A 27,636-nucleotide genomic window follows, 5' to 3' on the forward strand; every position below is an offset into this window, starting at 1 on the left:
ACAGATTTTTTGCCGCCCCAAGTGGCAAAGAAAAAAAACAAAAAAAAAGAAAAACCTGATTGAGCTGCCACCGAAGAGGAAGAGAGGGAGTGAAGGGACCCACCACCAAATTGCCGCCGAAGACTAAAACGGAGCACTTGAGCTGCCGCCAAAGACCCGGACATGCCGCCCCTTTCTATTGGCCGCCCCAGGCACCTGCTTCCTTCGCTGGTGCCTGGAGCCGGCCCTGGCCCAAGGTTACGCAGTGGGTCACTGGCAGAGTTGGGAATAAAATCTGGATCTTCTGACTCTCGGTCCAGTGCGCTGTCCACTAGATCATGGTGCCTCCTCTCCATTTAGGCTATTTGCTACTTCTCCTGTCAACATTATGGCCATTTAAAATGTAAGCTACTCACTGCCTTTTATTATTAGGGAACTGGCACCTTTTCTAGTTCATAATATGCTCGATTACCTTTAGATTGAGCCATGAATACATTATAATCAAAACAAACTTATTCGCCTTAAAGCTTTGCTGGCTTAAGGTTTCATTTTGATTCATTATGTTGTCAGTTCTCTATTGGCAGTGTAATGCTTTTTATATCTGGATAGAGACAGTTTTAGTGGGAGATACGGTTATCTTTAAATGAGCAGGATTTCGCTTCTCTGGTGAGAACAAATTCATCAATGATGAATCCCTACAGAAACTACTGAAACAAAAATCACAATGCTGCTAGAGACTTGTACAGTTCATCAGTTACAATGCAGCTTTTGGAAGTCTTTAGCCAGAAGTTTTTCCTTTCTTTAAAAATATACAGCATGATACTTCCAGCGCCTTGTTTTGTATGGCAGTTGCAATCTTACGGTATGAAAATAATGAACTGAGATTTTAAATACCTTCTACTGTCCTTTTTTGTCACCCCCTTTCCCCCACTGCTGATACCCGCAACAGCAGAAGTAAACTATCTACAGAGGCAGCAATATGTTCTAACTGATCTGTGAAGTCTAGTGATTGCACATCCATGAAACAATTCAAATATTCACACTGAATCTTTTTTTCTGTGCAGGTATTAATGTAAAAAATATCCTGATCTGTAGGGAGTTTAGTTACATTTTAACTTTGGAATTTAAAAAAATGTCTCAAAACATATATTCAAGAAATCTTGGGAGAGATTTCAAAAGCACCCAAGGGATTTAGGAGCACAAGACCAAGTAAATGTGCTTTCAATGAGACTTGTGTTCCTAAAAACCTTGTGTGCTTTTCAAAATCTCCCCTCTAAGTGAAGTGACAGCATTTAATGAAACCACCATCTTAAATATCCAGCTTTCCAGTAGCTAATTCAACAACTCCATTTTTAGCATATCTGATACTTCAGTTCAATAAAAAATTGCATACTGCCTCACATAGCATTCCAAGCCAAGCTGTCTGAAATGAAAGCACTGAAAGATCAGCAGTCTTATCACCTTTCTGACTGTCTGTACACTATTTGCAAGAGAAGCCCTCTATAAACCCCTTCCTGAGCTACGCAGTCAGGTGTTATGTATAGTTAAAGAAATACTAATTTTACTCTCTCAGAATATTAGCAAAAGTAATCTTTTCAGATGGAAATTGTCTCTGGCTGACTGGAAAAAAAAATCAAGTTTGATAAAATTTGGTTTGTCTGTTGTGAGTTACCATAGGCCCTAAACTGAAATGATCAGTTTTTCCTTTTAATATTTAACACAGCAGCAGATACATCCTCATGGCACGAGTGAAATTCGACCCATTTCAAAATGGCCTCTATCCATTCTACCCAGCAACTATGTAAATTGAAATGTTTGAAACTTTCCATGGCAAAACTGATGTGTGCGTTTCTTTGATGAAGAAAGGCTTTTGCCTCAATAATTCACACTTCTCTAATTTGCACCCTTAATTCATAACACAAACTATGGACTTTCCACTTTTTAACAAAATTTATATTTTATATATTTATACTTCATATTTTAAAATTTATTCTCACAGGTCCTGTCTGTAAGCCTTTGGAGCTTGTCAACTCTAAAAAATATGCAAAAGTAAAAGTTCAGGATCCACAACACAAAGATTTGCTCATCATCTCCCCCGCCCCCAATTCCCCAAAGATTATCCGATTTTAGCAGCCCTCCATCATCAGAACAAAAATATCCATCCCCAAGCCTGCCACTTCACTAAAAACCTGACAAAATAAATTAGACTTACAACATGCCCTAAAAGTCAGCAAATTCATTCCCTAACTATACAAAGGAAGAATCAAGAGCTCTTCCCAAAAATGCTGTCTCATTAGTCCCCTTCGCTTTTAATTCATGAGGTTTTAGCTTCAGCACCACCATTGCATCAGTGGTATACAGGGGAGAGGCAGGTTCTCAGTTACACAGGTATTACATCATTTATAGAGGTCAAAACCAATGCCTTAAATTCCTTCTGGAAACTAATCAGAAGCCAGCACAAGACTGTTTCAAAAATATTTGAAGGCCAGAGATGTACTTTTCTAGCTGATACACCTTGACAATCCTGCAAGAAAAGTTTCTGTCATCATTTGCAGTACTGAGGCTATGGTATCAGCCTTGGGTCTTTTCAATTTAAAAACAGCCACATGTTCATTGCTAAGAATAGGGGATCTTTCCGTGAGCTTTGGAGTCAATTGTTTAGATGGGAAGGATGTAAACTCTCCCTTCCCCAACATTATCTATTGTCTCTTTTCTGAACAGGCCTTATTTTACTTTGGTATTTAGAATTTTGCAGTAATTAATGTTGTGCACGCAGAATTTCCCTTTTTTCCCCACAGAAATGGGCTGCAGAGCTGCTGGCTGCTACTAGGGACCACTGGACCCGGCAGAGCCCAGCTCACAAGTAGGACACACTACTGGGGGGAACGGGGAGGAGGAGATGGAAGGTTCCTGGCAGCTGCAGTTGCCAGCATTCCCTGAAGGAAGGAGAGGGCGGCATGCAGAAAATTCCGTGCAAGCCCGGCCCCGGCTTCGGGTGGTTTCCCCCTCGGTCCCCGGGGGGTGGGGGGGGGGGGGGGGGGGGTGAGTGTCTGGGCCAGGGAGGGCCCCACACTGGGCTTAGGCGGGTAGGAAGTGTGAGTGTCTGGGCTTGGGGGGAGCAGCGGCTGGATTGTGGCGGGGGCAGGGGTGTGAGTGTCTGGGGTGGGGGTGGGGGAGAGAGGCATGACTGGGCCCTGTGGTGGAGGGGGCAGAGAAACAGGAACTGGGTTGTTGTTTCTTTAACCCTCAACTCCTGGGGAGATTTTTGTGTGTGTCTGTATTGTTATCATACTTGCTGACGGGTATTTTGAAATAAATTACCAAAATAATTGAAACTGGGGTGATTATATAGTGTTATTTTGACTAATAGAATTTTCAGAATTTTTAATTTTTGGTGCAGAATTCCCCCAGGAGTAAATACTAGTTCTGTTCTTACTTCTGCTTGCAGAAGTTTTTACAAGTTAATTGTGAGACATTCCTCAATCTTTTTACTCTCCATAAATGGGACTCCTGTGTTTTTGGCATCTGTAAAGAAAGGGAAATTACTTAACTATAATTCTGCTTCTTTGAAGCTACCACACATGTTTTTCACTCCTTCACCCATTTCCCCTCAAAGTTAGAGTTTCTGTTTTGTGGGGGCTGTCAAGCCTAAGTTTATTTCCATTCTTGAGATGATCTCCATCTCCTGAATTCTGGAGATTGCATACATGTCATTTACATAACTGGGATCTTTAAGAGGACTGTTGCTTCCAGCACACTTGAGAAATGAGAAGGTTCCAGGAGAACAGAAAATACACTTATGCCAGACTCCCAGTTAGTAGACTCAGAGTGCCAAAAAACAAACAACTGAGGGAGATCCACCCTTTGTCACGCGAGGAAGCTGACACCCCAAAAGTGGGACTCCTGTGTGGAAATAATTACTGGTGAGGAACTTTTCCATGTAAATATCAGCAGAGGAATAGAATAACTATTAATATTATTTTTAATTAAAGTATTTTAAAACTATTCAGCGGATACTTCCAGAAAGGTACTGCATCAGAGCCTGGAATGTTTTTTAAGAATTTATTTTAAAAAGTCATGTTAACATTGTCCCTTTAAATTTATTGTGATGACATTGTTTCCAGTTGGACATGCTTGACGTGCTAAAATTATTACAATAAATTAATGCTCACGATAACAATCTAGGATATTTATCTCCTGCTACTAATTACAGTAATATAATTGCACTTAGACTAGACTCTGAGCTTAGTTTATTCACTCCATTTAAATGCTCTCAGATAATTAAAAAAAAACTAGTTTTCCCAGGGCTCATTCTATTTCATAAGTAGGAACCAGGTTTTTCAGTCACTTTTAATTCACAGCAACTTACTAGGTCATGAGGATTTAGTAAGCAGTAGTTTTCCAAATCTCCACCATCTAGACAAATGACTGTGGGTGAGAGAGTCTCTAGTAATCTTTTGAAACTTGAACCAGCAGTTCTATGTTGTTAGCTGAGACAGAACATTTTGGCATTTAAAGATGTCTTCCAGCAGCAATATTTGTCTAAGCAAGCCCAGACATTAAAAGATCTAAAAGAGAGTGAGGACTTTGAATAGAGGTAGAATTATGAAATGAATAAAATTAAATCATCTTAGTGTTCACGTGGCACTTGTTAGCAGTACTTCAACAGGCCCAGATAACTTTGAGGCATCATATCACAAGGATGTGTGTGCTTTATAAAGTCAATGGGCACATCCATGTAGCTTTAAAACTACAGTTGGTATAATAGATATCATAGTGGGTGTATTATTGAACAATGGTGGAGTTTCTTAAGCTGATCTTTATTTACTTTTATGATTACATAATATATAATACATATCTTTCCATGTACTGTAAGAATAAAGTTGAGTTTGAATTATTTATAGAAGGTGATCAATATTTATTATGTACAATACAAATACACCATAGGAGGATAGGAGTTTGTTGAATGCTGTCTGCAATGCAGCCATTTTTTGTTACCGTGTATTATGATTTTAATATTCAAACTCTGTTATTGTTTTGAGGTCAGATCTTGAAGTTATGTCTCAGTTTTATTCATTTCTTAGTAAGAATCCCATCAACTTCAATGGGAGTCTTCCTGAATAAGAAATGAATCAATGCTCAGCAAGGCCTTGGCCCTTTGTTAATATTCATTTATGTGTTTTATATACTTGCTAAATAGTATATTTTCTGGTTTTCAATTTAGAAACTGCCTAGTTTTGGACCTTACCTTGAGCAGCGCAAAAAGATAATAGCCGAAAACAAGATTAAACTGAAGCAGCAAACCACAACTGTTGTACTGCCTGAGAAAAAGCATTTTATTCCCAAGAAGCCCATTCCAGCAGTCAAGGTAAAAGAATTAAATAAATATATTTAATAGTGAACAGCCACCACACAGCTGATGCAAACAATTATTATTGGCTGTTGAGTTGGTTATTGTGTTTGTAAGCTTGTTATACAACGTTAAATAGAGTGCCAAGAAAAAGGCAACCAATTTTCTATGCAGGCTCTCAGAGCTTTTAAACAAAGTGGGTGGGAAAAGATTTGTGTTTTACCTGTAGAAGTGTGTGTTCTTCTCCCTAATGACACTTGTCAAATTCAACAGGCATCTGGGCAGAACAATAAAGGTGCATATGGGGAGAAGATGGTATTTTGAATAATAAATGTAAGGTAAAAATGTTCAAAAGTCTCCATTAATTCTCGATGCATCCATTTTTGGCTGCTCAATTTGAGGCACCTAGATCTTGATATTTAGAGGTGCTAAGTGCTCACATCTCTCACTGATTTCAATAGAAATAGCAGGTGCTCAGCATGTGTGAAAATCAGGACCTCGGTTTTCAAGTTGGATACCTAAAACTTGAAAATTTTGGCCCAAGTGATTTCTCTGATTTCTCCTAAGTCACAGAGTGACTCAGTGATAGAGTCAAAATAAAGCCTCAACTCTCAGGTCTCATATATCACAACCTAACATTCATTCCTATATACCCAAGCTCTCCCTGCTCCTTCCCCACCATAATAATGACACAGTAGCCAATAATTCCAGTAGGGAAATTATAGAAGATAAGTGTTCTAAGGCCACTTCATATTACACTCAGACAGACCCAAGGGCTAAAAAAGAAAAAAAAATCTATCTCGATCAGTTCAAATAAGTGCATCCTCCTTCTATGATACAAAATGAAAATGACTTCTGCTAACCCTCCTGATCACATAGAAGAATTTCAGTCAATCAAGGACAAAGGCGAAATACCATGTGACTTTCATCATGTGACCTCGTCTCTGTGAACTAACCCAACAAATGACGCTTGAACTTGAAATACAACACAAACGGTGATTTAATAAAATTTATAGCTATGCAGAGAGAAGGAAAAGCTTTTGCAGAAAGTTTGCAAATACACATAATGTTCAGAGTTTGCCAACACAGATAGAAGTCAAAACTAAGATAATTTTGAACATTTCTGCAGCTTGTGTCAAACAGGTTGCACTGCTCTATTGACCTCCACTTCTTTTTTGGTTTCATTTTTTTGGTGTACATCATGCTGATAGTGCAATCAATTTTTATTCTAAGGGGCTGATCTTCTTTCCCTTATGTATATGAAAAGTCCCAAAGAATAGAGAGAACTTTAAAAAAAAAAAAAAAAAAGGTTAAAGACTGTTTGACCCTCAGAGGTTTTACAGTTTAATTCTGTTTGTAGGGAAAGTACTGATGCAATGAAGAAAAAAAAAAACCCCTGCATTTTCAATGAGACAACTTCTACTACAGATAAACCTAAAACTCACCAGAAGTAAATAAACCACATGGGATAAAAGGAAGTTTAGTAGGCGAGAAAGGACAGACATAAAAAGAGACAGGGAAAAGAACAAAGAGGGAAATGTTTGGATGTGTGAACAAAAATCTGAGGAAGAAATAGAAAGACAAACTCAGTAATTAGCAATAAAAAATAGAAGAAAACTGTAGGACCAGGAAGTAGGTTGAAAGGATTGTACTGCAGAAAAGGTCCAGAGCTACTGTTCTTAGTTAGGTAAAACTCCCACTGAAGCTAAGACTTAGACTATGTCTACACTACAGAATTAGGTCGGATTTATAGAAGCCGGTTTTATAGAAACCGGTTGTATGCAGCCGATTGTGTGTGTCCCCACCTAAAATGCTCTAAGTGCATGAAGTCGGCGGACCGCGTCCACAGTACCGAGGCTAGCGTCGACTTCCGGCGCATTGCACTATGGTACCTATCCCACAGTTCCCGGAGCCTCCGGCGCCCATTGGAATTATGGGTTGAGATCGCAATGCCCGGATGATGCAAAGCAGTGCCGCGAGGGGTTCTGGGTACATTGCGTCAGGCCCCTCCCCCGCCGTCACAGCAACGGCAGACAATAGATTCGCGCCTTTTTACCTGGGTTACCTGTGCAGACAACATACCACGCCAAGCATTGAGCCCGCTCAGCTCAGCTCACCGTCACCATATCTCTTCCGGGTGCCGGCAAACGTGGGACTGCATTGCTAAACAGCAGCAGCAGCTTACTGCCTTTTGGCGGTAGACGGTGCAGCATGACTGATAGCCTTCATTGGCGATCTGGGTGCTGGCAGCTGTGGGGCTGGCAGCCGTAGGGCTGCATTGCACCAGCCCCTTGCCTTTTGGTAGAAGATGGTATATTACGACTGGTAACCGTCGTCATCGTACTGCAGTGGCTGTCGATCATGGGCACCCGGGCAGACAATGATGGTTATCAGTCGTAGTATGCTATTTTCTGCCAAGTGCCCAATATTGTCTGCTAAGCACCCAGAAGAGGCCGAGGGCTATCTGGGTGCTGGCAGACATGGGGCTGGCAGCCGTGGGGCTGCATTGCACCAGCCCCCTTGCCTTGATGATGATGGTTATCAGATGTATTATTCGCAGGATGGGGCAACATTGCTACACAGCAGCAACCCCTTGCCTTTTGGGCAGAAGATAGTATATTACGACTGGTATCCATCGTTGTCATACTGCAGTGGGCATCATATTGTGCAGTAGACCTGAAGGCTTACTGCCAAGCGCCCAGTATTTGCTGCCAAGCACCCAGAAAATGCCAAGGGCTATCAGTCATGCTGCACCGTCGTCTTAAGATGTAAAAAATAGATTTATTCTCCATTCATTTGCTTCCCCCCTCCCTCCTGCTAAACCCAGGCTTTTGAGTTCAATCTTTGGGGGGGGGGGCATTCTGTGTGACAGTTGTTTGTGTTTCTCCCTGATGCAAACCCACCTTTCTTGATTTTAATTCCCTGTACCTGTACGCGGTGTCACTCGCCCCTCCCTCCCTCTCTCCCTCCCTCCCTTCTTCCCCTGGTCCGTCAGATACTACTTTCGCGCTTTTTTTCAGACCAGACGCCATAGCCAGCACTGGGATCATGGAGCCCGCTCAGATCACCGCGGCAATTCTGAGCACTATGAACACCACGCGCATTGTCCTGGAAAACATGCAGAGCCTCCTGGACATGCCAAAGCCAAACCAGGACCAGCTGAGGAGGAGGCGATTGCAGCGCGGCGACGATAGTGATGAGGAAATTGACATGGACCTCTCACAAGGCACAGGCCCCAGCAATGTGGAAATCTTGGTGTTACTGGGGCAGGTTCATGCCGTGGACCGCCGATTCTGGGCCCGGGAAACAAGCACAGAGTGGTGGGACCGCATCGTGTTGCAGGTCTGGGACGATGCCCAGTGGCTGCGAAACTTTCGCATGCGTAAGGGCACTTTCATGGAACTTTGTGACTTGCTTTCCCCTGCCCTGAAGCGCCAGAATACCAGGATGAGAGCAGCCCTCACAGTGGAGAAGCGAGTGGCGATAGCCCTGTGGAAGCTTGCAACGCCAGACAGCTACCGGTCAGTCGGGAATCAATTTGGAGTGGGCAAATCTACTGTGGGGGCTGCTGTGATCCAAGTTGCCAGGGCAATGAGAGACCTGGTGATATCAAGGGTAGTGACTCTGGGAAACGTGCAGACCATAGTGGATGGCTTTGCTGCAATGGGATTCCCAAACTGTGGTGGGGCGATAGACGGAACCCATATCCCTATCTTGGCACCGGCGCACCAAGCCACCGACTACATAAACCGCAAGGGGTACTTTTCAATGCTGCTGCAAGCCCTGGTGGATCACAAGGGACGTTTCACCGACATCAACGTGGGCTGGCCGGGAAGAGTACATGATGCTCGCGTCTTCAGGCAGTCTCTTCTGTTTCGAAAGCTGGAGGAAGGGACTTTCTTCCCAGACCAGAAAATAACAGTTGGGGATGTTGAAATGCCTATCGTGATCCTTGGGGACCCAGCCTACCCCTTAATGCCATGGCTCATGAAGCCATACACAGGCAGCCTGGACAGCAGTCAGGACCTGTTCAACTACAGGCTGAGCAAGTGCCGAATGGTGGTGGAATGTGCATTTGGCCGTTTAAAAGCGCGCTGGCGCAGCTTACTGACTCGCTCAGACCTTAACGAAAAGAATCTCCCCATTGTTATTGCTACTTGCTGTGCGCTCCACAATATATGTGAAAGTAAGGGGGAGACATTTATGGCGGGGTGGGAGGTTGAGGCAAATCGCCTGGCCGCTGATTACGCGCAGCCAGACACCAGGGCGGTTAGAGGAGCACAGCAGGGCGCGGTGCGCATCAGAGAAGCGTTGAAAACCAGTTTTGTGACTGGCCAGGCTACGGAGTGAAACTTCTGTTTGTTGCTCCTTGATGAACCCTCTGCCCCTCCCCCACCACCCTGTTAACTCTACTTCCCTGCAAACCAACCACCCCACCCTCCCCTACTACCCTCCCCCCTTCGAGCACCACTTGCAGAGGCAATAAAGTCATTGTTGCTTCACATTCATGCATTCTTTATTAATTCAGCACACAACTAGGGGGATAATTGGAAAGGTAGCCCGGGATGGGTGGGGGAGGAGGGAAGGAAAAGGACACACTCCAATTTAAAACTTTAAAACTTATTGCTATGGAAATCATCTAGGGTGGAGTGAGTGGGTGGCCGAAGGCCCCCCCACCGTGTTCTTGGGCGTCTGGGTGAGGAGGCAATGGGACTTGGGGAGGATGGCTGCTGGTTACAGAGGGGCTGTAGCGGCGGTCTCTGCTCCTGCTGCCTTTCCTGCAGCTCAACCATACGCAGGAGCATATCACTTTGATGCTCCAGCAGCCGGAGCATCGACTCTTGCTTTCTGATTACAAGTTGACGCCACCTCTCCTCTTCAGCCCGCGTTTCAGCACGCAACTTCTCCTCTTCAGCACGCCACCTCTCCTCTCGCTCATATTGGGCTTTTTTAAAATCAGTCATTGACTGCCTCCACGCATTCAGCTGTGCTCTGTCAGCGTGGGAGGCAGTCTGAAGTTCAGTAAACATTTCGTCACGCGTCCTTCGCTTCCTTCTTCGAATATTCACTAGCCTCTGCGAAGGAGTAAGATTTGCAGCTGGTGGAGAAGGGAGAGGTTGTTAAAAAAGATACATTTTAGAGAACAATGGGTAGACTCTTTCACGTTAGATTTTGCTGTTCACAACATCACACAGCACATGTGCTTTCGTTACAAGGTCGCATTTTTCCTCTTATATTGAGAGTCTCCTGGTTTGGTGTGAGAGATCACTCACGCAGTGCCAGGACACAGATTTCAGCTTGCAGGCAGCCATGGTAAGACATATAGTCTTTGGGCTTTTTTAACCTTCTTAACATGTGGGGATGGTTTCAAACAGTTCTGCCCTCATTTCCCATACCAAGCACCCGTGCCATTTAAAATGGGTTTGCAATGTAAAAGGAGGGGCTGCGATTTCAGGTTTAACATGCAGCACAAACCCAACTAACTCCCCTCCCCCTCACACCCAATTCTCTGGGATGGTCACTTCAACCCTCCCCCCCACCGCGTGGTTAACAGCGGGGAATATTTCTGTTCAGCAGACCAGGAAGGGGCACCTCTGAATGTCCCCTTAATAAAATTGCCCCATTTTAACCAGGTGACCGTGAATGATATCACTCTCCTGAGGATAACAAAGAGTGATAAGGAATGGATGTTGTCTGCATGCCAGCAAACACCGGGACCATACGCTGCCATGCTTTGTTATGCAATGATTCCAGACTACGTGCTACTGGCCTGGCGTGGTAAAGTGTCCTACCATGGCGGACGGGATAAGGCAGCCCTCCCCAGAAACCTTTTGCAAAGGCTTTGGGATTACATGAAGGAGAGCTTTCTAGAGATGTCCCTGGAGGATTTCCGCTCCATCCCCATACACGTTAACAGACTTTTCCAGTAGCTGTACTGGCCGCGATTGCCAGGGCAAATTAATCATTAATCATTAAACACGCTTGTTTTTAAACCATGTGTAATATTTACAAAGGTACACTCACCAGAGGTCCCCTGTGTGCCCTCAGGGTCTTGGGTCAGTTCGGGGGTTACTGTTTCCAGGTCCAGGGTGACAAACATATCCTGGCTGTTGGGGTAACTGGTTTCTCCGCTTCCTTGCTGCTGTGAGCTATCTATGTTCTCTCCATCCTCATCTTCCTCGTCCGCCGAACCCGCTTCCCCGTTTGCAGAGAGGGACTCATAGAACACGCTTGGGCTAGTGGTGGCTGCACCCCCTAGAATGGCATGCAGCTCCGCGTAGTAGCGGCATGTTTGCGGCTCTGCCCCGGACCTTCCGTTTGCGTCTCTGACTTTGTGGTAGGCTTGCCTTAGCTCCTTAATTTTCACGCGGCACTGCCGCGCGTCCCTGTTATGGCCTCTGTCCTTCATGGCCTTGGAGATCTTTTCTAATGTTTTGCCGTTTCTTTTACTGTTTCGGAGTTCGGCGAGCACTGCTTCATCTCCCCAGATGGCGATCAGATCCTGTACCTCCCGTTCGGTCCAGGCTGGAGCTCTTCTGCGATCCTGGGACTGGGACTGGGACTCCATCACGGTTACCTGTGCTGATGGGCTCTGCATGGTCACCTGTGCTCTCCACGCTGAGCAAACAGGAAATGAAATTCAAACGTTCGCGGGGCTTTTCCTGTCTACCTGGCCAGTGCATCTGAGATGAGAGTGCTGTCCAGAGCGGTCACAATGAAGCACTGTGGGATAGCTCCCGGAGGCCAGTAATGTCGAATTCCGTCCACACTAGCCCAATTCCGACCCCCTAAGGTCGATTTTATCGCTAATCCCCTTGTCGAGGTGGTGTTAGGAAACCGGTTTAAAGGGCCCTTTAAGTCGACAGAAAGGGCTTCGTAGTGTAAACGTGTCCAGGCTTAAGTCGATTTAACGCTGCTAAAGTCGACCTAAACTCGTAGTGTAGACCAGGCCTTAGAGTCTGTCCTCCTTTAAAAACTATGTTTATACTGGCCAGCCGTAACAGGATTAATTGTTTCTACGTGCTCACGTACATGTTTCCTTTCCAGCCACCTATCTGTTTATTTAGCATGTCCCTTCTTTCTGCTACTAGCCTCTCCGTATAGATTACCCTGTCCACTAATTTAAATTCTCTGACACAGATTTATTTATTCTCTCAACTAGCACAGACCATTATGCCCCACAAACCTACATCATTCTTGTTTGAACTAGTTTTCAACCATACGTTCAATTTCTTCATCTGCCATCTCTACCTCATCATGAGCACACAACTATTAGTATTTCAGGGGAAACTATACGTGATGTTATGATTTTTGCTTCATAGTGATTTCTTGTTCTTCAAACATGGTTTACAGGACTTTGAGTCTATGTCTCCACATATTTGTTCCAACAAAGATCAAAGCAGTGACTTCTCTGCATCTCCTCTCATGCTGTTGTCCATGATGACCCCCATCCCTACTATAACACCTGAAAAAGGCATCTCAGTTCATCTCACAATCTAAGCAAGTTTGAGTTAGATCAATAAGTGGATAGGAGGCCCACTATCTGCACCCAGGGTGCTGCAGGCAGCCATATATGATTCAGTAATGATATTCTTTCCTTTCTTCTGGTATTGAACCAGTGCTCCAGAATGGTGTTCAGACACTGTGCTGCTGTGACTAAAAAACGAATGTGGTCATTAAAAGATCCCATGTAAAAGTACTGGTGATATTTTCTCATTTCTTGGCCAAAATTCTAATATGGAATATTTACAATTTGCCAAATTCCCCTTTTTGCACCCACATAGAATATCAGGGTTGGAAGGGACCTCAGGAGGTCATCTAGTCCAACCCCCTGCTCAAAGCAGGACCAATCCCCAGACAGATTTTTGCCCCAGATCCCTAAATGGCCCCCCTCAAGGATTGAATTCACAATCCTGTGTTTAGCAAGCCAATGCTCAAACCACTGAGCTATCCCCCTAGTTTAAATTTGATGTGATATTCATCTCCTGACTCAAAACATTGTGCAGTGTGGTTGTGTGCTTAACAGCACCCAGAGATGGCTGTGTTATATTAGTGGATGAAGTGATTCCTACATACCTACACAAAGAGAGAAAATGAGGGCCAAAAAAATAGGCATACTGGATCAGACCAGTGGTTCATCTAGTCCGGTATCCTGTCTTCAACAGTGACTAGTCCAGATGCTTCAAAGAAAGATGCAAGAAAAACCATAATGGACTATTATGGAACAGATTGCCAAGTGAAGTTTCTTTCTAACCCTTCCTTATCAGACCTATGCCCTAAAGAATGATGATTTATCTCCCTTCTTAAACAAATGTAACTCTGGATGTTCTCATTATCCATCTTATGTCTAATCCTTTTCTGAATCCTACAAAGGCACTGATTTCAATAATATCTTGTTGCAATGAGTTCCAGAGGTAAATTGTGTATTTAAAACGTATTTGATCGATTTTCTATTTTGTTCTCTTTCAATGTCATTGATCGTCCATGTACTGATTTGGCTGATTTATACATTTCATTATTTTGTACATCTCTTTCACTGCTCCTCCTTTTTCCATGGCCATAATGCCTTTCATTTTCTGTTTCTGAATCTACTCTGTTTTTAACATAACTTTTTAAAGATAGGATTACTGGAACTAAACAGGTTGTTCTAGGGCTTTGTATACTATTGATTTCTACAGTGGTATAATTGTAATATTGGTTATGTTTTCTTCTTTTCTATTCTCTATGTATCCTAACATTTTGCTCTTTTTTTGAGCACCATGACATACTGAACAGAGGTTTTCATTAAGCTGTCTACATTGATGCCCAACTCATTTTCCTGAGTAGCTTTAGTTAAGTTATATCATCTCAAATGGCATAAGTAGTTCAGAGTATTCATTCTGATGTGCATTATTAGCTTTTGCCAACATTGAATGTCACCTGCCATCATGATGCCCATTCACCTAGTTTTGTAAAGTAAATCTGAAGTCTTTCAGGGCTTCTGTAATATTGTCTAATCTAAAAGCAATGCAAATTTTGCCAACTCAGTGTTCATCCTCTTTTCCAGAGCACTGCTAAACATATTAAACACCACCAGTCCTTTTATCATTTTGAAAATTGATCATTTTATTCCCACTCTTTATTTTCTGCCTTTTAGCAAGATTCTAAGCCAGGACTCTGTATTTTCCATATTAGTATCTAAAACAGACTTTCTGGAAGTCCAAATAAAAGTTGCCGACGGCTTCTCCTTTATTCACTACTTTTGTTGGCATGCTCAAGGAATTCTAATAGATTCAAGAAGCACAATTTTCCTTTAGCAAACCATATTGTCTTGTGTCCATCATATCATTCTAAGTTGTTGGCTTTTTTGTTTGTTTGTTTTAATTCTATATCTAGTTAACATATCAATCAGTTGACTTGCTTTACCAAAGTAAAACTTACAGGTTTGTAAATCACAGAGCAGTCCTTTTTGAAAAGACAGGTGCAACATTTGCTATCTTTCAGTCTATTGGCTGATTTTCATGAGATTGCATATTTTTGTTAGCAGCTCAGCCACTTCTCAAGCTCACCCATCAGAACTCTCAGGTATAGCCTTGAGGTCCTAGTGTCCAGTTCCTCTTTCATTTATCAGTTTGTTCCAGCTTCTCTTTTTATACCTCTGTCTCTGGCGACAATTCACTTTCATTATCAGGAGTAGGTATCTCCCCAGCAACTTCTGTGGAGAAGACCAATGCAAATCATTTAGCTTCTCAGCAATGTACTTATTCTCTTTAATTACTCCCTAATAGCGGAACTCCCCTGGAGTCACTGATTCTTTTTACAATCTATGGTTGTATAGGTTGTAAAGCACTCAAATGCTATGATCATGAGAACTATACAAATGTCTATACAGAAATAAATAACTTATTTGAGATCCCTCCGGATAAACATTGCTATATAAACATAAGAATGCATTATGAATATAGTTATTGCTTGATGTTGAATCATTTTCTTCAGTGTTTACTTCATCATCACCATCATGCTCTCACAGATTTGAGAACCTGTTCAGCCTTGTCATAGAATAGGCTTTATTTTTCGCCGATACTAATTTAGCGCCCACCAGTCTTCCACATTATATACTCCAGACTTTTACTCTGTGTCCCCCTACTCTCTGTTGCTGTTGACTTGTGAGTGCTCAAAGTATCTAGCTGATGAACCTTTCATTCATTGTGTAATATGCCAAAATGGCTATTTAGATCTGCAAATAAACAATAAGACCACAGACGTACGTGCTCTCTTTGGATTTCATCTAGGAGACATAATACTAGTATTGTGCACTGTCCTGTAATAAAAGGATTCCTTTTAATGTATGTCCCTCATCTCTTGGACACATTGTGTTTTACAATGTTATCTGTGTGAAACAAGCTACAAAAAGAGACAGCAAACCCAACAGTAAACCAAGCATGAACTGTGAATTTTATTTTAAAATACAGCTTTGCTAATATGGTTAATGAAAAATACTTTACAAGTTACCATTTAAAATGCAGTTATAGTAATAAAAGTCACTGTGTAAAACCAACGCCATCTTACTCAAAAGAACTGCTCCTTGTGTGTATTCAAAATCATATCTATTTACTTTCATGACAAAATGAGTTTTAACTTTTTTTTACTCTTGTTAGCACCAGTGAGTCAATAGTTAATGGATTTTACTCTGATTCACTTCTAAGCAACCGAATTGCTAATTAATTGCAGTTGCCGGACCAAATTCTGCTCTCAGTTATACCTGTGCATCCCTATTGATGAGAGCAGAGCTGCACAGGTAAAACTGAGGGAAGAATTCAAAACCAATGGGATTGCATATAGGTATAATTAAGGACAGAATTTAGTTTGCAGGATTTTATTGCTGGTGGTAATGCACAAGCAAGAAAGAACACAGCTTGACTTTCAGAACCTGCCTTGTGTTTTCAGGGCTGGTAATTAGCAAAAACATCATCATACTGTAAACTGTGAAAATTTAATCTGTAGGCCATTGAGAGACTATAAACATGGAACCCCTTGATGCCATTTTAGAGAATAATTTTTTTGGTGTGTAACTGCACTTTAAACAAAAAAGCCAGCTATTTTTTGCTGTACTGTTTTTTTCCAAACATTTACTTTTTGATCCAAGCAAGAAGCTCTGAGGTATTTTGAGACATTGCACCTGTAAAACATCATGTAAGTACTATCAGTGTTTCTTTACTCATCTAAATATACATGACACTTTACCATTAAATAAAGACAAAGATCTTGCTCTAAAGATGGCACTAATAAAAAAAAGAACTGTCCAACAGTATAAAAAATCATTTTCACAATATTTTGGAGCCACAGCAATGACTCTTTACAGTTTGTAATGTGTATATGTTTGACACAGCATATTGTGGTAAACATTTCCCCCTTCCATATTTGAGATGCTAAATTCCCACACAGGTGTATTCATGTGTGCTGTAAGAAGCAGCATGGGAGTTTGCTAAAAGTTCAAAAACTTAGCACAACACACCCCATTTTTTAATTGTCATCTCTGGGGAAGATTCCTTAAGCTTAATTTATTCCATATACTTATGGGAATGCCTAGTGTTCCTAAGACTCTCCATTCATAGAGTTTAAGGCCAGAAGGGACCATTATGATCATCTAATCTGACCTGCTGCATAACACAGCCCATAAAATTACACAAAGTAGTTCTTGCATCAAGTCCATAAATGATTCTTGATCTAGAGCATTGCTTTCAGATAGATATCCAATCTTGATTTAAAGACTTCCCGTGTTAGAAGAATCCACCACATCCCTAGGTAAATTGGTCCAGGTTAATCACGCACACTGTAAAAAATGTGCACCCTATTTCTAGTTTGAATTTGTCTAGCTTCAGCTTCCAGCCACTGAATCTTGCTATACCTTTGTCTGCTAGAGCCTTCTCCTAGCAGAAATCTTCCTATGCAGATACTTAAAGACCATGAGCAGTCAATGGAAAGCTGCATCACTTATATGATACACTGGTTTTATACAATTTCAGCAAACTCTAAAATGAAGATGTAAACTTTAGTATACAGAGACACCATGTGGATTCATGACACACAATGGAGGATTTTGCATCTATTAGTCAATGAAGAGATCACATAGTATCTAATATTGCGATAGACCAATTGATGACACTAGGACACATATTTTAAACTGTGACAGGTATAATACAAACAAGTGCATATGTACTCTTTAGCAAGCATGGATCTGAATTTTGCAATCAGATTCCTTGGTCTCCGAAAGATTCCAAAACTGAATTCAGTAGCAACCTGGAAAATGCACACCCACATTCTTTTTTCTAAGTTAAATATGAAAATACATATGAAAATTAATTTCTATTCATATTTATGCTATCTTCAAATATTCAGTGTGCCATATTTTTATGCTGAAAAGGCACTAATACCCTGTAATTGTTGTCAAGTGGGAGCTGAAGGTCTCAACTGTTGGCAAAGAACAGTTGAAGCACTTAAGCAGGCGTTGAGGTGTTGTTACAGACAAGGCAGTTGAGTAATTTGGCACTGGGAAAGAGATGCATCTGCACTTTCCTTTTCCTTCTGTGTGCAGATATGGTGGTTGACTTAGCAACCACTGACAGAAACTTCCCTCCCCCATGCCTTCACACAAATTCTGCTACTGCATTACATAGTGATGGCTAGGTGCATTAGCTGAAAATGTCACCTCATACTATATAATAATACTGTCATTTAAATTATCATTGTTAAGTCTCAGAGTTCAGGCAAGCTTCTGGAGATGAATGGGAGCCATTCACACCCCTCAAACTCTATGCAGGCTCAGGAAGACCAGGCAGGATCAGTTTACATTTAATTCACATTTTGAAGCTTTCCTTTGCAGTCATAACAGCTAAGATTATATTTATCTTGTTTTGAAAGGTAGCATCAGGATGATCTGGGAGTGCTTAGCATCTCTGAAAATGAGGTCATTCCAAATAATAATAAAACCCCTTAGTTTCTGAATCCCATCCTGCAGCAATTTGTGGTGTCTGAAATTTTAGAAAAGAAGGCTTTGGATATGGTTAATTTAATAAGTAATACAAATATAAATAATATACATGTACATATTTCACAATGGATCCCATTTTTGAGAGATTACAATAGGATGGAACAGGAAATTGGTTATTCAAAAACTTGATGCAAGGTACATTGATCAAATACCTTGTATTCCTGGAGAATAAATATTTTTGTATGTTCCACTGAAGAGTACAAGAGGAAAAAGTGAGGAATTTTGCATCAGATATTTTGATCATGCAGATGATACCTAAACTGTTTGAAGCATGCAGTTCTAGACAGAGGTTGTCTGTTTCTCATATGGAGCTTGACCTGCGGGGGTTTCAATTGACTTGGATCAAATCCATAATGATAATCACAATTATTACCTGATCTAGTATGGAAAATTAGTAGAAATTCAGTACTGCAGCTCCTATAACGTACAGAGATCTAGCTAGTACTTTGAGTTATGCATATTTTTGAAGCAAAAGATAAAATTTACCTTCGTGTCACTGCTTTCATTGTTTAGTCCAAATTTATCTTAATTATGTAGAATCTTTAAAATTATTTTAACAGATTTTGCAACCTCTGGTCCTTTGTTAAAAGTCAATTTAGATAGCACCTTTGCATAATATCTAGGCAACTTACAGCACTATGAATCTTTGAAAATGTGTTGGTGTTCAATCCCACCACATTTAGAAAGCAGGAAGTTAAATAGGCTACAACAGCATAAATCCCAATCCTGAAATTCACTGTGTTCCACACAAAGTGAATTGCCATAATTAACAACTTTCTGTCAATGGTTTTTAGCAAATCAGACAATGCAGTAAGGCATATTAAGTCAGAGATATGTACAGGAGGTTACCTCGTCTGATGGGGAAAATTGAGAGTTTTGTTGCTTTCATGATTTGATTGAATTCAGTTATATTTTCCCCCAAGATCACTGTCCATGAGGCTAGTATCACAGTAACATTCTTTTACTGCCAATGCCAATACACACATTAAAAATATAGGGCATTAAAAATTCAGCATATGCTAACAGTTAGCACACAGCAGTATCTGAGATACCCGGTTTCCCTGTGCTTGGAATATAGAGTAACTATGGCAGCTTTTTAATACAAGCACTGTAGAATACTACTATTAATATGTATATATATATATATATAAGTACACATTCTTCTTTTTGTGCAGACAGGATTTGAGAAAGAGAATACTTTCCATTTGCTTTGGGCACAATTGATTGTGTATATTGATTCAGGGGAAGATAGTGAATCACCCCATTTGCTTGTAAAGGGTGAAATCAGGTCACCCTCTGCAATGAGCTTTGTGCTAGAATGTTTCCACCAGGAATGTTATGGAGCAACCTTTGCAGCAGCTCCTCGGACGCTACTGCAGCCCATCAGCTACTGATGGTGCTGCCTGCAGCTGCTACAACTCCCGCAGGAGAGGGTTTTGGGCAGTGAAATGTCGTAGTTATTGACCCAGTGACCATGTCCCCAAATCACAGACAGAGTAAGGAGTCTCCCTGCCCCTCACTGTGTGGGTTACCTGTATGGTTACTGCAAGGAAGGGACACTGAGGTAGCAAGCCTGAGTACCACTAAACACTGAGTTCTGCTATGCTTTATAAAACAATGACAACTGTTTTTCACTGTTGCTGAAATGTCTTACGTACTTCATGTGTCAAGCAATGGTCCACTTAATCTGATGAACAAACAAAAAGAACAATGGCATGGGAATGTTCTTCATCATGTGAGAAAAACCAAAGACAATCACTGTAACAAACTATTAGAGTGTTTTCTTTGGGGGATAGCTGTGGACAGTTAAATTAATCCCTAGAGACTTGAGTCCTATTCCCCTCTCTGCTATCAACTCACTCTGTAATCTTGGACATGTCATTGAACTTCTATGTGCATCTGTTATTCCACATGTAAAATGGGAACATAATGCTTACCCACCCTACTAAACTGCTGAGAGATCTACAGCTGACAAGCACAACACACAGGAAGCACAAAGTGGTTTACATTGTTGTTTTCTACTTTTTGTTTATTAAGAGAGATGAACTTGTTTGCATCTGATGTGTCACATTTAGCCTTCTCTAAGTATAATTGCATTTTATTCAGCAAGTGTTTAGGGATCTGCAAACTTCCATTCACACAGGTAGTCCCCTTGAAAGCAAAAGTGTTGTTCCCTTGAATAAGGATTTGTGGAATGAGGCCCTGGTATTGTAAGTTTGCAATAAAGAGCTGATTCTCAAGCCATTTGCTTGTCTTTCTAAGGAGAGAAAAGCAATTGTTGTTCTCTTTGTCCCTTGTTCTTTAATGATGCCCCTTTCTTTTCCTGCAGTGAGTTCTTAAATCTGTGCTAATGAAAAGTGACCAAGGACAACCAGATTGCATGTGCCATGTCACTTCTCTTTTGTGCCCCATTTTGTTCCCTGTAGTGCTACATAATGGTGGCTAAGCATAAGTTAATTAAATAGCGCATTTAAAATCAAGTGCTAAATGCTAAATGTGGACAGACAGACACTTGTAGATCTGCCTGCAGTTTAATTTTATAGACATTCAATACCCTTTATCTACATTTTACGATATAGGAAGTGTGAAATTTGACAAATTTTAACATTTATTTCAAAAACTGTAAACATTGCCGTAGTGTCTGCAAGAAACTCCCATGTTAAAATACTGTAGAGTGCTCTTATATGGCTATAAAAAAAAACAACAAAAACATAAAAATACAAAAGTTGGGTACCTTCTAAGTGATTCAGTTTTTTTCTCCCTAGGATGTAATTGGAAAAGCACTGCAGTACATTGGAACATATGGTGATCTTAGCAACACAGAGCAAGTTGTGGCTCTGATTGACAAGGAAATGTGCATCAACTGTGGCAAATGCTACATGACCTGTAATGATTCTGGCTACCAGGTAAGAACATGGCTGTAATTAGCAAAAAGGCACAGTGAGTTATCTTTCTGTTGCTGAGACAGAAACAATCCACCTTCTGTTAACGAGCATGTGACAAAAATAGCTGTATAAAATATCGACTTTTAACACCAGCATGCTCCTAAGCTATACTGAGAGAACCCTGACTGATCCGGTTGTAGGGGTTGTCCATTATGGACTTTGTTGGAGATTTGTGTTGAATAGAACAGAAACTCCTCTTCACAACCTCTTTTAGTCCCTCAGAAGTTATCTCTATGACATCTACATCATCAGGAGTTTTTTGTTTTGTTTTTTTGGTTTTGATGGGAAGTAAATAAAGGAGGACCCAGTATGGACTGCTGCAAATTCAATTCTTCAAAGGTCCTTAAGTAACTAAGGGAGAGGGGGTAGGATTCGCCCCTGTCAAGCCCACAGGGCAGTGGGAAGAAAGAAAATATGCCCACCTGCCAGATACCTGTTCAAAAATTGAAACCTTGCCTGAGGTTTGTCAAACTAACTAAGCTGGAATCAGCCCTGATTTGGGAAAGATTTCCATTTCTGTGTGAATCAACCCTCCAAGATGATGAATTAACTTCCACAGGGAAGAAGAGAGGGCCTGGTAGGTTGATAGGTCCAGAAATCACTGCACCTGGCATATGTCATTGTTTTGAGTTGGGAGAACTGTTGAAAGCAAGCTATTTATTCCTTGAATTCTACCATGTACAGTAACATATAGTTCTGTGAAATTCACTGTTAATTCTGTCAACTATTCCTTGCCCTACTATTGCACATCTGCAGGATTTTGAGGGACTTACCCATCCAATAAGAAGATAGTAGAGACAGGATTAGCCATTTTAGGTGACCTGTTCTCTTCTCAAACCAAAGTAGGATCCACTAGAATCCCTATGGAAGTCAATACTCCTGGCAGCATTAATTTTCATGACTCCTACACACCCAGTATAGGAGGCTGTATTTTAAGTAGGCAACAATGTTATATTTTTCAGTGACTTTTACTTTATTTTGAATTCAGTGTGTTTGGTAGTTAAACTGATTTTTAACTAAATATAGTGAGAGAAATAACCTTTCTTTGTAAACCTTTCTTTGTAAAAATCACTTACCACAACAATTAATCCGGGGAAAAGCCAAGCACTTACAAAAACTGATAAGAGAAAATAAATGTTTAATCTAAACCCAGACTGTGCTCTGACAGTAGCCTAATTTTTCTAGCAATGATGCTGAGTGTCCCTCCTGGCCTAGCAGCCTGCAGGGCCCTCTCCCATTCGCTGGATCATAAGCAGCAAAGCTCTCCATGCTTCCACAGCATTCCTCTGCTCCACTGCAGGGTCAAGCCCTATAGAGCAGAGTTTCTTGATTCAAATCTCCACTCAGTCCACCAAACCATGTCATAGTAATGGGAGAGTCACTGTAATGTCATGAGACCTAAGCTTTCACCCAACTACCCTAAGCTATTTTATTAGCAAAAATTATCCCAATAGGAAATGGTTTTAATGTTGTAAATGCAAATACAGTTTCAAAATTCAAATTCAAAAAGCCATTTTTGTCATTTTAAATCAAAATTTGTTTGGTAAATAAAGCAGTTAAACCATGATAAGTCTTTTAAGCACTCTGTGTAAGGACATTAGAAGTCCTCTGGGTCCTTACACAAACAGAGAAACATGGAAACACACTGGACAACAAGTTCCAGATTACTAAACACACACAAGGACAGCGCTTGTTTTCCTCTTACACAGCCATCATTGTCAGCATGTCCACTGGCAGTTTGCAGGCTGGAGGGGTGTGAGTTTTCGCTGAGGTGGGGCAGGCAGATCGGACTGCAATTCTGGTAAAGGTTACCTGGCAATATGCAGGATATTGTAAGTGCCTGCAGGCACCAAGCAAGCAGTTTGTAAAGTTCATTTAGATAACAGAGGTTACCAGAAAATGAAGCACTCAGAGGAAACAGTGCATCTGATTCCATAGAGGCATTTCCAAAAAAAAAAGGGGGGAGGAAGGAGATGGAGCGCTAATGCACAGAAAGCAAAAAAACAAGCAGCGCACAATATGATAGGATTCTGTGGGACACAGAAGACAAGACAGACGCACAATAACTGTATCTCTTACAAAAGATTTTTTTTAAGGGCATCACCATAATTAAGTTCTACAATATTCTACAGTAACAGTCTAATATACTGGCCCTTACAATGGCAATACTGCAGGGTTGGGGGATTTTACTGTAGAATAGTACCATATTTATAGTAAGGCTAAGATACGCCAAACAATCTTCCATGGGCTAAACTGGAAAAATTTACTTAAAACACCTGTCTAAATTACAGGTTCCATGTGCCAAACTAATCCAAAATATATAATATAAAGACCTTTCTACACAGTGAGCCATGCATAGGAGAAGACACTCTGATTTAAGATAGAGACCATGGCTCAGATCATCAGCTGATATGAATCTTCACATTAGTGAAGTTAAACTGATTTATGTCAGCAGGAGATCTGGCCCTATATCTACTTGTGGCTCCTTCCTGTCTTTGTGGTTAAAGAGGTGGCCCACAAAAAGGAGAAAGCAGCACTGTCTCTAGCATCCACAAGCAACTGCCCTTTCTACTCTGACGCGCATAAAAGTTTTGCAGTAGTGTTTTCCCTTCGATAAGATTTCCCACCTTAGGGGAGGATGTAGCCCTTAGGGAGGTAAGAGTTGATTTCACATTTAATGCAACTTGCTTTGATATAACTTTAAAAAAATCAGCAATAAAAAAAAAAAAACAGACAGACCCCTGAAGCTTTTCATGATGTGAAGAATGTTTTTTTCCATCTCTTACTTGCAAGGGATCAAACATTAAAAAAAAACACAATTTGTCTTCTGCTGAATGCAGATTTTTGTGAATCCAACATATTCAGCTTGCTGGACACACCCATTCTTTAGTCTCTGCAGAGACCTCACTTTGTATGACTACAGCAAAAAAAAGTGTAATTAATGTGAAGTTGAGCACAAATGAATCAGAACTTCTGAGTTAATCATTGCCACATCACCATGTACTATCCCCTTCAAGAAATGCATTGTCATTAGAGATAGATGAACTAGTCCTGCTAACATACAAAACCTTTATTTGTCTCTCAAACCAGACCAGAACTTGGAGGTTCAGACTGGTTCAGTTAATACTTTGGAGAGTGAGATGTCAGCCTACTGCTACTACTATTCATGAGCCTCTTTACTAGTGGAACACAAAAATACACATTGGGAAACCTCAGATCTCTTATGTTCTTGAGTTTCAGAGCTTGGGAAGCCCAGAGAAGGCCATATTTAGAGCAGTCAGTGCTGCTGCTGGAGCAGACTGTAGAACCTCTCCTAAAAACAGTGTGTGTGATTCCAGAAGGAAACAAATACTCCCTTTCCCCCAAAGCCTGCCTGAAAGTAGTTGAGAAGAATCTCACCAAGTTCCCAATATTGGAAATACCTGCATCCATTTCACTTTACACAGTGTCAGTAATTTCATTGAAGTCAATGTACCTACTCCCAGGGCGTGAAGATGAGTGCCTGTATAAGTCTTATGCCCCATAAGTCTCCTATGAGTAATACTGTTACAGTAGGGTAGGAAAAGGCCAAATCAAGAGCCCCAATGATCATACATCGGAAGATCTTACTATTAATACATTGCAAGGGAAGAATGAAAGTTGTAGGGGAAACTTAACACAGAATTCCTTGAATTTTCCACTTTAGCTCTCTGCCTGTACAAAGCTTCCTGCTCTAATTTACATAGCCAACATTTTGTTTGTTTCTTTTTTACTCTGTTTTTTCCTTAATCAATGAAGAGTTTGAAGTTAGTCTGATTTTGTTTTTTAAACTGGTATTTTATAGGTGGCTTATTGAAGCTACAATTATGACAACATATTAAAAATCTTTTTCATGCTAATCATTAATGAGGGCACAGTCCTTGGAAATGTCAGAAATTAAGCAGTCCTATCCGCTCTCACCCCAGATGTCCCTTTTAGCTTTCTAAGGCTTGCAAATAAAATGAATCATAAGTGGCAAAGTATGTGCCATTCCTCGCTAGATTTTCTTAAATTAGCTTGTTTGCATCTTGCAGAGAATAAAAGTAAAAAAAAAAAAAAAAACATGATGGTATTTGCAGTGTGTCTCACGTAGAATCCATACAGGACTGGTTTGGATATCTCTTCTGTACCAGTAAACCTGGTGAATTGCTGTGTCATGAATGATTTTCCTCCCGTGAAGGAAAAATATCTTAATGGAACTTTAAACTTTGTGGGCCATATTCATCCTTTGGGTAACTCAATTTACGATGCAGGGCTTTCAGCAGGGAGTAAATTGGCCCTATAGTTCTAATTTTAAAATGTTTTTTTCCCCCTAGAATTTAAACTGTTGCTATAGCTGCAGTGCAGTATCACACACACACGCCGTGAAGTACAGAGTACTGTAAGACATAAAATGCAGATACTAAAATGGGGCTATTTTTGACCTTTTCCATAAGTGACATCAATACTATTTATTTCTTGTTGCAGGCTATACAGTTTGATCCAGAAACCCACCTGCCCACTGTTACTGACAGTTGTACAGGATGCAATCTCTGTCTCAGTGTCTGCCCTATTATTGACTGCATCAGAATGGTTTCCAGGACAACACCTTATGAACCAAAGAGAGGCCTGCCCTTAGCTGTGAACCCAATGTGTTGAGGTGATCAGTCCAGCAGTTAATGTGAACTTTACATTTCCATGATGCGGTAAATTTGCTTTCCAATTAGTACTTGAAATTTTAACTGTATTAAAATACGTAATGTTGATAGCCCTCATAATTATGGCTATTTTCTCCAGTGATTATTTTAAGGCAAACTATTTTCTTAGATTTCAGAGCAGCAACAGTTAGTCAGTTATTAGCTGTCAGTTGTCCATTATGTAAAGCACAACTTTTTCTTTTGCAAATTTCTGTATTTGATGTTTAATCTTTATAGAGTTTCTAGTTTAAACATAATTAAGTGAGCATTTTTTAACTGACTACAATTCAACATACAAGGAAACTGTTTCCAAGGAGACATTTTGTAATTAAACATGACATTTAATTTCTAAAAAGTTTCTTTGAAATTGTAATTAGCTACATACTATGCAAACAAAGCAATGCGGGGTGCTATTTGTCTATGAAAAGAAGTGAAAGGAGCTTTAAAATAGCATTTCCAATCTGGATTAATCTCTTTCAACTGCTACAGTGTACAATATAGTATTTTCTTAATGCTTCCTCAATTCAACCTTACATTAGACTCTTTTAAAAATACATTTGCTAACCATTGACCTATATTGCACTCTTCACATTTGTGACTTGAATTGGTGTCTAGATTTAGATTTCCTCTATTGAACAATCACAGCACACTTCTTAAAATGCTTTAAACTGTGTTATTACAAAATCCAGGTGTTACGTCAGGTTTTGATTATTAGCACCTTTTCTTTCTGCATAGACATATTCTAAATACGTAACTTTTTAATTATGCCAATTAATGCTTCAGCAACTATAGTTTCATTACGTGAGAATGGAATATGTTACCTCTCTGTGTCTCTCTATGGCTACGTCTACACTATGAGTTAGGGGTGTGATTTCCAGCTCAAGTAAACACATTTGTGCTAGTTCCCATCAAGCTAGCACGAGCTGTGCCTCCACTGTCTGTGTTACGGTGGCTACACGGCTATTTATACTCACGCTAGCGCGAGTACGTGTATGCGAGCTGGGAATCACACCCCTAGCTCATAGTGTAGACGTAGCTTCTATGGTACATGTACTGGGTTAGTCTCTCTCCTTCCCCCTCCTCCCCCTATTCATCCCGAGTGGTTATGTTTGGCTACAGTCATGTTACAGCCCAAACAAAATATAGATTTGCCAGGATTGCTAAAGAGCCTTAGCTATTTTTCATTCTCACTAGGAGCTGTCTCATACAAATGTATTGCTATTTTCTTTACCCATATCTGAATATAAAGCCATTTGTTTCATAATAATAATGTGTCTGTTCAGTTAATTATGTGATCAGGAAAATTCATAACCTTTGATTATACACATTTCAGAATTTTCTGTTCTTCTGTTTACATATGTATGCCTAATTATAAATAAATAGCATTAATCAACTTGGGTTTTTTGTCTATATTCATTTACTAAATAGGTTTTCTTGTATGTGGCATTTTAAGTTTGCTGTCAGATGGTCTTTCATGATCCTAAAATTCACTCCAAGATGATTAATGAGTTAAGTTACATATGCATGCTCATTAATTGTTTAGGGTGCCATGTTACATGATCCTCATCCCTCTCAAAAATCTCTGTCCTCCTTTATCCTCATCTTTCTTTTCCACCCTCTGACTCCGCCTTCTCCACA

The 27,636-nt window shown here is 40.6% G+C and overlaps 1 protein-coding gene across 1 annotated transcript in view; it reads left to right on the forward strand.

The window, feature by feature from the left end:
• Positions 1 to 27,369, forward strand: part of LOC112119086 (dihydropyrimidine dehydrogenase [NADP(+)]) — a 601,635-nt gene extending 574,266 nt beyond the window's left edge. Inside the window, exons 21-23 of the mRNA XM_024217640.3 lie at positions 5,204 to 5,347; positions 21,125 to 21,265; positions 25,790 to 27,369. Coding sequence (XP_024073408.2) covers positions 5,204 to 5,347; positions 21,125 to 21,265; positions 25,790 to 25,960 — 456 coding nt within the window. The 3' untranslated portion in view covers positions 25,961 to 27,369. The remainder of the gene's footprint in view (positions 1 to 5,203; positions 5,348 to 21,124; positions 21,266 to 25,789) is intronic.
• The last annotated feature ends 267 nt before the right edge of the window (positions 27,370 to 27,636 follow it).

The sequence above is a fragment of the Terrapene carolina genome, unplaced genomic scaffold (genome assembly GCF_002925995.2).
Source record: "Terrapene carolina triunguis isolate 2854851 unplaced genomic scaffold, T_m_triunguis-2.0 Scaffold211, whole genome shotgun sequence".
In the NCBI taxonomy this organism is placed as follows: Eukaryota; Metazoa; Chordata; order Testudines; family Emydidae; genus Terrapene; species Terrapene triunguis.